A 10,451-nucleotide genomic window follows, 5' to 3' on the forward strand; every position below is an offset into this window, starting at 1 on the left:
TTTTGCACATAATTTCTGGATTGGACTGACTTTTGTTTATGCTTTATCATTTTTGCTGAATGTTCATTTCCTTTACTAGCACACAAGGAATAGTAATTAGTATATACCCGACATTATGCCAGCTTTCAAAACCAATCTTCGCATTACATTACTCAGAGGATTGTAGTATCCAGTGGCAGATCCAGGGGGTTGCACCGGGTGCCCCCTGGTTTTGTTTTGTTTTGTTTTGTTTTGTTTTGTTTTGTTTTGTTTTTGTTTTTTATAAAAGAAATAAAAAAAAAATAAAGGGGCGCTTGTGCCCCCTCAATTTTATGTTCTTTTTCTTTTTTCTGAAGCAAAACCATCAAACTGTCAGCCGATTGTAGTGGTACCAGAATTGTGCTGAGCCCTTTTTCTTTGTTTTTGTTTTCTTGTCAGCCGGTGGAAAAGACAAACTGACAGCTGTTTGAATACTTATAGGCATTAAGGAATACATCCTCTTAAAAACTCCTTGAATTAACTGGACTGACATCAACGGAGTCGTACATCGAGGAACGACATCTCTCGACTACCAGTGGGAACTGGGGATGCCTATGTTGTAAACTGTGTGTACACCTTGCGTGCAATTATGCACGGTAGCTTGTTGGTCACCATAGTGACTGACGTCACACAACAGCCGCACGGTGCCTGCGCCAGTGAGTGGATGTGCCTGCTGTCTGTGGCCGCCGTGTACACAAGCCATTGCTAGTTCGCATGCATGCGTTCTCACGTACAGGAATTACGGCGCGACAACAGTGTATTTATGTAGTGCGGCTATTTCCCGTAACTACACCACCCAGCTAGCTGGACAATAAACATGCATAAAGTCACGTCATCTTTTGCAGCAAACTGACCGACCATTTGCACCAAAAGTTTGGACACAACCTTCTCATACCATCTGATAAGTTTGTGGATTCAAGTATTTGGCACCAGAGTTTTTGGGGTTGAAACTACAACAGACAGTCACCATGTTGGCAGCCCAAAAACCCCGGCGAACCCGGGAGTTCACCGGGCCGACTCCTCATGCTGTTGCCATCGTAAGTATTGTTCTCGTAGCCTAAATTTCTTCATATTCTGATATTCTAGCTAGGTTAGATTGTTTTGAACAGTACGAATGTACTACCCAAATTATTTAGATTCGAAGAAACTGGAAGGTTAATCTTAACTAAGGGGAAGATGAAGGTTTGACACATATAGACATTGCTTTATACCGAAAGGTCGGTCCTGCACTGTACACACATCTAGACATTTATGACTGATTTCAAGATATTTGTGAATGGCCATGGCATGGGCCAGATTATGGCATGGGTTATTTGATATGCGAACACAAAACTGTAACAGAAGATATTTCTAATTCTAGATGACACATTGACACCAGTTTATCAGGCCAGGAGAGTCTATATTTTATATTATAAGTTATAACCTTGTAACGTTAGTTGAGGGTTTCAGAGACCATCTGCTCTTGTACGAATTCAATGTCAAAACAAGTGAAGTACCAATAATCGTGCATATTTTAGGGCCTTATTTTGAACACAAAAGCAAAAGCCCATTGCCTTCTCATTAAACTCTTCACTTGATAACTTTGGTTGTTTGTTTGCTCGTTTGTTTGTTTTGTCACGTCATGCTGTATTTGTCATATTATTGTCACATTTTTGTGTATGCATGTATTATATAAGGTGGAAAAAAAAATAAAGATACACTAAACCTATATCTATCTAGTCCTCACTCCAATGACAAGAGTGATAACTACACCACAGTCTAACTTAAAAGTAAAAATGACACAGCACAATCATACGCGTACATTCATGATAAAGACCTGAATTTATGTACAGGTGTGTAATTAACGTTCGTGCTCTAAAATTAACTGAGTCTACCTACCCACTGTGCATGACACTGAAATATTTATTTAGTCCTTACTTAAAGTGAAGATTGCATGTTTGTATCTGCCATCACTGATAATCACAGAGAGCCAAGATGCCCAGCAAGCTCCCCCCAGACCATCTCATCTTGGAGAGGAGAAAGCGTGATGACCAGCGGGAGGAGGCCGAGGCAGTGACCAAGTACAACGCCCTGTGTGACCTGAAGAACGACTGGGAGAAGGTCACAGACAGACGTATTCAATCGAACACGGTCAAGAGACGTGTCAAGAGCTTGATGCAGCAGAATGAATTCACACTAGAAGACAGGAGACAGAGGTGTGTGATGATCTGAGAAACTTCTTCTTCTTCTTCTTCTGTAGAAGTGCATCCTTCATAGTTGAAGATCAGCGCACTGCAGAGTGGTGTGCATGCCGTCGTGGCACTTTGAGAGACTGGGCCCTCAAGGGCCAGTCATTATTTACATAGAGTGAACAATATGTTGTGCAGTAATGTACATGTGAAGTGCTGCTAAAAATCATTGGCATAACTGGATGCTAGATGAGGGCTTCCCTTAAAGGGGATGGCTAGTAACTGATCAGTGGGAATCAGTGAGAATGCTGGAGGATGATTGTTCCAATCCTTGTGGGATTCATTTAAGAGTACATAATTGTTGTGTGAAAATCATTTGCTTCAGAATGGTCTCATATTCAAGTACTGTAATGTGCAGTTTAATGTTTCCAGGTTAGCGTGCCTGGTCAGTGACGGGGCATTAATCTGCACATTACTTGAATATGAGACCGTTCTGAAGCAAATAATTTTCACACAACAGTAGATATATAATGTACTCTTAAATGAATCCCACAAGGATTGGAACAATCATCCCTCAGCATTCCCACAGATTCCCACTGATCGGTTACTAGCCATCCCCTTTAATGCCTTGTTAAAGACATTGAGTGATGGGAAGATTGCAGGATCCTTCTTAAGGTTGCTCCATTCTCTGCAGGTGCAGGGAAAGAAGGATGAAGAGAAAACTTGTGAGCTGGAGTGTGGGATCCAGAATCGGCTAGCATGGCCTCTCGTATTTGATGTCAATCAGGTTCCAAAGTCAAAACAGTAGTCATACAATACTTTTTACACCAGTAAAGAAAAAATATAACATTGATTTTAAAGTATTTCATTTATGTGAAAACAAGCTGAATTATTTTGCAGCTTGGTTGATTTTCAGGGTGAATTAGTTACCCAAGAGAAGTTTGGCATGATGGCTACTTTTGTGTATTATGCAGACTTGCTGCTGCAGCTGTGTGCTGGAAATTTAAGGGAGAATTGATATCTGATAACGGAACAATATCAATAGTAAAAAAATAAATAAATTAAAAAAAATCAAAGATAATGGAGTAATTTCATGCAACATGAGAAAGTAAGGAAGTTGGTCACCCTGTGAACTCTTCATTGGTATTCAAGAATGTATTTTACTACTAGTGTACCAGTACTGGGTGAGTTTTCTAGATAACCCCAGTAGATATCGTGGAATTTTTCCCCCATTCTCTTTTGTGAAAGAAGAATAAATAAAACAATGCAACAGAGCATAATGGTATTCATGAATGATATTGTAGAGTTTACCAAGAAGCACAATTATTAACTTCAAACTAAGAGTGCATGCAGTAGAAGTATTAAATACCATATTACATCTTTGGGGCCATATAACAGTGTGTTATCTACTCAATACAGTGAATTTAACTACCTTGTTCATCTAATTTATTTAATTTAATTTATACAGAAAATATAACATTCACAAGAATTTTATATCTCACTCCTCATCTTGAGGATGTTGTGAGATTTGATGTTCATTTTAAAGCATACTAACCTGGCTGAACCTTCACAATAACTTTCAAGCTTGTTTAATGCACCTACTGTCATATTTCCCACCACACCTACTACCACCCAGGTTACGAGAGCTCCTAGCAGCTGAAGAGGTAGCCTACCTAGCTGAGATGGAGGCCAGCCAAGAGACTCTGCTTGAGAGACAAGCCAAGATGAGGGAGAGGGCAAAATTCCTGAAGGAGAAGAGGGAGAAGGAGAGGCTACAGATTGTGGCTGAGAAGTTGGACCAGAAATGGAGGTAGGTGACATCAAGGAAAATAATCTGATTTCATATGTTTCTACAAACTCGGGAATATTAATTTGTGTGTTTTCACAATAGATACACCAATTTCCAAACTTGATCATGAAGTGATAACTAAGGGAACATCTACAGTATGTGATCTTACATGATCAAAAGTACATAACTACAGTGCGTTCCCATTGTAATGAACATGGTCATTCCCTAAATCATCATCTATATCTTTATTATAAACTTAACTGTTCAGCTATAACAAAATTTCAGTATAATGAAAGAAAACTGCCAGTCCAAAGGACTTCGTTGCAACAAAGTTGTTAAGTGTTTGTTGCTACAAAGTTGTAACAGAAGTCACCTGTACTATCAACAATTTATGCACTTTGTGTCAATGCAGGGAGGAGTGTGAAGAGCTACGTGCTACCCTGACTCGTCGCCACATGGACGAAGTGTGCATGGAGCGCAGTGACCAGCTGGCAACCAAGGCTCGCATCGAAGCGCACGAACGAGAAGTAGAGATGATGTATGCTGACCTGTGGGAAAAGGACAGGCTGGCTAAGGAGGCTAAAGAAGAGAAGATTGCCCAGGCGCAGCATGTACGTAATCATGAGATGCTGGATGTACTACAGAAGCAGATGGCTGCCATTGACGCCAAGAGGCAAGAAGAAAAGCGGCTGAAGATAGAGGGCGGCAGACTCAGGGTAAGGAATATCTTATCTTTTGACCAGAAGTATTGCAATAGATTATATGAGCACTGAGTATTTCACTTGTCGAGCTTGAATGCAGCGAGTTCAGTTAATGGGAGCTTTCACACCATATCCACTGTATACAGTAGTTCACTTACCAGATTTTTGCCTAAAGAGCTAACCTTACTCAAAGCTGACCATGCCTCCAAAAGTTAATAAATCAGAAATAGACATTTTTACAGACTTAACTTTTGACAAATTTGTGTTTATATCTTAGGTAAATATTTACCACCCTCTAAACTTTTATCACAAAAAGTGCACATTTTATCTACATATTGAAGTTGCATTGAAATAGATTGAACTGCCAAGTAATCATAGAGCAGTATTTTCCAATGCTGATTAGAAATCTTCTGTCTTCAAATATTTTAAGCCACAAATTTGTGGCTTGTTTGTCGGGTATGATGGCAACTCACTATAGAGTCCATGTCCCTTTCGGCTCACAGAAAGAGGAGACAAAGCTACGTAAGCTGGAGGAGCAGCGTGCGTTGGCCGAGAAGCGAGCCCTGCAACGGGAGATGCGAGAGGGTCTGGACCAGAATGTGAAGCTGAAGGCCAAACGCATGGCCAACGAAGTCCAGGAGGAACTGGCCTTGGACATGAAGATCTTGGAGAAACTCCTGGAAGACTCTAGGAATGAAGCTATGGAGATCGCCCAGAGAAAGGTGGGAAGATGTACCATGATTTCATCTTTAAAGTCCTCTTTTCTATTGCTTCTGAGTTTTCGAGTTTTTGGATTAACATCAAACAAATGATCATAACACAGAGCTTTCTTACGGCCTGCTGCGATGTTATTATCGAACGTAATTGATTCAAGCAGAAGGAAAGCAAAACAGGAAAATCTTTAAAAATATGTTCTTTAACTCTTTATGTGCCACGTTCACACGCCCGGCTCAGTCGACAGCATGTCAACTTCGCATATTCTGGGCAAACGCACAAAACCACCCTAACCTATTGGTAAATCACCAAATGCCACAGTGCAATGTGAATGTTTCTCACAATTCCATTCCTGTCACATGTAGCTTACCTTCTATGTGGTGATTGACTATCAAGTGGTGCTCCCTTCTTGTTTTGCAAGTAAATTCTAAGATTCTGACACTGTTTTGTGTGCAAAAGTCATGCCTCTAAACAAAATTGTAGATACTGGTCATATGACAGAAAAAAACAATCATAGATTGTCATACAGTTTACATCACAGCAAAGCTTGGTATTTTCTCTAAAATGTTGCTCATTACGTGTCCAGGATAACAAAAATCTATAAAAGTTACATTGATTTGAAAAACAGAATGTTTTTCCAAAGCAGTGCTACGTTGCTGTATCAGAATAATGTGGCATGTGTGGGCTATTCACCATGGCACATAAAGAGTTAAAAAAATTTGAATAGCTATTGGATAATTAATGTGTCCAAGACTGTGTCCTCAGTAATTGCAATAGAACATAATCACATACAACCATCATGAGGCTAATCATCACTTCATTCACAAATGTTTTGTGTTTGAGCAACTGTAGAAGCATGTCATGCAAATATGTGGGTTTTCACCAGTCAGAAATATTGCGTGTGGAGATTTTTGTTTCGATTTGTATGCTGATTCCTGTTTCATTGATTATCAGTATGCTAGCTTTAATTAGCATCATAAAACTCATATCAGGTTCTTTTTTGTCTTATTTGCTTGTGTCATATCCTAAACCACACATCAAAATGTGTCTTTCATTCAAAATATGTGTTATTAATTTGGTGTTTTTTTTTCTCTCTATTTCTCTATCTCTTTCTGTCTTCATCTATCCTGCTATCTCTCTCTATGTCCACCGACAAACAAACAAACAGAAAGAGTTGAGGGAGGAGGACCAGCGCTACCGTCAGTACCTCAAGGACCAGATGCTGATGGAGCAGGAGCGGGAGGCAGAGATTGACCGCATGATCTCATCAGAGGTGGAGCGTCAGTGGCAGAAGAGGCTGGCTCAATGGGCCAAGGAGCGCAAGGCTCGCAAGAGGCTGATGGAGGAAGTGTTGGCCATCCGCCAGCAGCAAGTGACAGAAAGACGTAAGTCTGCAAGACAATTTGCTTTCAATTGTATTGCATGCAGTATCATTACTTGCTGTGGAATGTCATGCAGAGTTCACAGTGAAAGCTGGAAACCATGTGACCCTCATTGCAAAATGCAAATGATATGAAAATATTAGTATCATAACATCACTTGGGCGACAAGACCTCGTATCTGAAATTTTGGTGAAAATGACTTTTTTGGATTGAATGGTCAGGTAACCAGTTAAGTGATGTCCTGTCCAAATCCTAGCTGTCTTACCCAAAAAAATGAAGCCACCATGGCATGTCAAAGGAAAGGCTATCCCATATAGTGCTTTGGCTGTCATGCTTTTGGCTCTCCTAAACATTTGATATTTTGTAGATACTAGGTCTTGTCGCCCCAGCAACGAAATTTAATTCAACTTAAAAAAAAAGGGGGAAAAAAAAGGACTTTGAGCAAGACAGGTAGATGAAAAGTCAAGCCAGTTCAAATGGAATGTCTAATTGTCATTCGCAAGAAACTGTTTAAAGTGATGCCGTATATTTGCTTGAAAATAAGTTCAGTAAGTCTAAATTTTTGGAAAATAATATGTTGTGAAAAAAAATATATATTATGAAGGTCCTAATTTTATGCACTGTTCTCCCTATTTCTGTGCTTTTCTGTCTAACTCCTGCCTGTATGTCCTTTTTTTTTTTCTCTCCCTTTCACCTTTCCAGTTGCTGCTAATGCCAAGGCCCAGGAAGAGCTGGCCAAAGAACGGGCCGAGATGCAGGCGGCCATGGAGGAACACCAGCGGCTGGAGGATGAAAAACAGGCCCAGGTCCTACGGGCCAACAGGGAGTACGAGCAGGACCTCTTGGCCCAGATGGACTACACTCACCGCCAGGAGGAGCACGCGCGGGATGAAGAGTACCGAGAGTACCTCCAGGGTCTAGAGACGGAAGCTCAATACCAGGCTAAGCTGAAGGAGGCCCTCGCTAGGCCAATCATCGATAAGGCACACCCCTTGAGGAGAAAACATATGATGGCTGGGAAGCCCCTTTAAAGTTATCATGTCTACAGACTAATAGTTTAATGTCTGTGTGCCTCATTTAGACATGGGGGTTACTGCTCTATAGTTGTTATACTTTAAGGTACCTTCTTTGCCTTTTACAAGAAGTTGTGGCAGAGCTATGTATGGTTTATTCAAAGCAGAGCATTTAGGTGACCAACAGATAAATGATCCCCTTGTTGAGTTTTTTCTTCAGATTGAAACATTGAGTTTGTAGGAGACTTGTATTCTCATCCCCTACTATAAAGAAAGAAACAAAAAGTGGAGAAAAAATGATTTGTAGTTACATGCAACATCAAAATGTTTGTCTTGTCACTTTGCTAGAAAATTTGTAAGGAACTTAGTGAATTGATAAGACCTGAGAATTTTAAAAGTGTGGAAAAAAACAGAATGTTCTTGCAAATTAATCTAATTTTGCTAACAAGTTTAAAGCGGGTATGGTTTTCTTGTGTCTGTATGATCACATTTGAATAAAGAGTGATTTCTGATGTGTCAAGGACAAGAATCGTGGAGTATATTTAAAAGCCTTGTCAAAATGAAACTCATGGCAGAGTTTACATTACTTTGCCACATGGTAACTGATTGTACTGCATTTGATTTTGTAATTGATTTCTATTTACACTGTGAGATGTGCATGACTCTATTGTATATTTGCATATATCATCTGACTTTGTGTAAATTTGTGTTAAATATCAAGAGATATCTAGAGAGATTTTAAGAGACATTCAAGACATTTTTATCTCTCTTTTTTTCAACAAATACAAATATTCCTTATGTTCATACATTTTGACATTCATTCTTACCAATGGTGTTTGATTCAAGGTTGATTTTTTAAACCTTACATCACCATCTGCCCACTGAAACAACATGTTTATCACAGTGTTCTTACTTTTAGGCATTTTGCAAGTGAACTGATGCTGATGAAAATAACACCTCAAAATAAGGCAAACTTAGATTTGCATATATGTATGTTGGCGTGATATAATCACTGATGTCTGGTGACATGAGTGATGTGTCACGTACAGACACACATCTAAAATTTGCATGGACTAGTGTTGAGCTATCTTTGTGCATCCGAGCCAATGGTACATAAAATTGTGCAAATGTGGCTTGAACTAACCAAAAGAGATCACCCAGCCTAGATGTGATCTAGAAGTTAAATAACACTTCATATATGACTGGAACATTTCCTCTATTTATACTCTGTCCAATTTTTTGTTCATGTGGCTTTCTTTCTTTCTTGTTTCTTTAGTTTGATGTTCTTATTTATAGCCAGAAGTATGTTTGAAATGTAACATTGTATGTACCTGTCAGTTTAAGTTACAGAAATATGGTTTGAAAGTGTCCATATGAATTTATTGGGTCATATGCCAAAGTTTGCTGTTGAATTAGCATAGACAACATGCTTATTAGCAGTTTAACACATGCATTGAGAAAAAGTCATTCATACCACTATAAATCAGACTAAATAATGATATTCAGCAGGTTCAATGTATATTTCAACAGGTACTACGTGTGTTATATTTTCATTGCGCAATTTTACATCCATGTACATATAATTTCCACAAAAAAAAAAATCCACATTTCTCTTGCATATGAATTCTTCAGTTTGCTTGAAGTATGTTTCATTGGACCTTGTATGAGAGACACCAGACTTCATGTAAAATCATTTCCGTAGGTTTTGTATTCATCTTTCCTGGCCAAAGATAAAGTAGAATAAGGCTGGTTGTGTCCGTCCATATTTGTTGATATTCGTATATTATAATGAATTAAAAGTATGCAGTATTTGTTTCTGGCCTGAACTGTTGAAATGGCATCAGTTCTAAGCCAGAAGAGATCCAACACAGCACACAGATATAGTTATTGTCAGTCTTATTCTAAACCAACTGCAGGTTGATGAAGATTTCTATGTACAGGTGTAGGGAACATGATACAAATTCCACTTTATGGATTTGCAACACACTCACAAATAGAATGTGTAAACTTGTATTCAAAAGACAGCATGTAAATAGTGTATTGTATATACATGTACATATGATATGTCATTTTCTGTGGATATTTGGTCAGGAAATTCTTAAAGGATGAAAATTAAAACATATATGGAAATGTTATCCAAGAAAATGCATCAATTTATGTGTTGTTTGTTTGTTTGTTTGTTTGTTTGTCTGTTGTGTCTCATGTATATATATATATATATATATAATAATATATATATATATATTTTTTTTTTTTTTTTTTTTTAAGGATGATGCCAGTTTTTGAGATGTGAATATTTTGTCATGATGGAAATATTGAACATTCTTCTTGAATCATATCTATTACATAATGAGCCTTACATAAAATCACCGCATAGTCATAGCTGTCCATGGACATTCACAGCATATCAACTTTTGAAACCAATCTTAGAAATATTGGACAAAATTGTTAAAGATACTTACCTGTACAATATTGAAATCAAACTGAAAGTTCGTGTGTATGTGAGCGTATGTGTATGAGTGTAAATAGTCAAAAGTAGATAATCAAATTGGATAGTAGTTCCCCCCCCCCCCTGTCTGTTATGTTTGTGTTAATAATATAGCCAATAACCTTTGAACAATGAATTTCACTGGCAAAATCCACATAAACTGGTACAAAAGAAATGA

The 10,451-nt window shown here is 38.5% G+C and overlaps 1 protein-coding gene across 1 annotated transcript; it reads left to right on the plus strand.

Moving 5' to 3' along the window:
* The first annotated feature begins 774 nt into the window (after nt 1-774).
* On the plus strand, nt 775-9,934 carry LOC140230444 (cilia- and flagella-associated protein 53-like). Its single transcript, XM_072310599.1, has 7 exons — nt 775-1,055; nt 1,984-2,213; nt 3,823-3,996; nt 4,388-4,691; nt 5,180-5,398; nt 6,559-6,775; nt 7,475-9,934. The coding sequence occupies exons 1-7, from the start codon at nt 987-989 to the stop codon at nt 7,801-7,803; spliced, it is 1,542 nt and encodes a 513-aa protein (XP_072166700.1). The 5' UTR covers nt 775-986; the 3' UTR covers nt 7,804-9,934.
* Nucleotides 9,935-10,451: the final 517 nt, after the last annotated feature.

The sequence above is a fragment of the Diadema setosum genome, chromosome 7 (assembly GCF_964275005.1).
Source record: "Diadema setosum chromosome 7, eeDiaSeto1, whole genome shotgun sequence".
Lineage (NCBI taxonomy): Eukaryota > Metazoa > Echinodermata > Echinoidea > Diadematoida > Diadematidae > Diadema > Diadema setosum.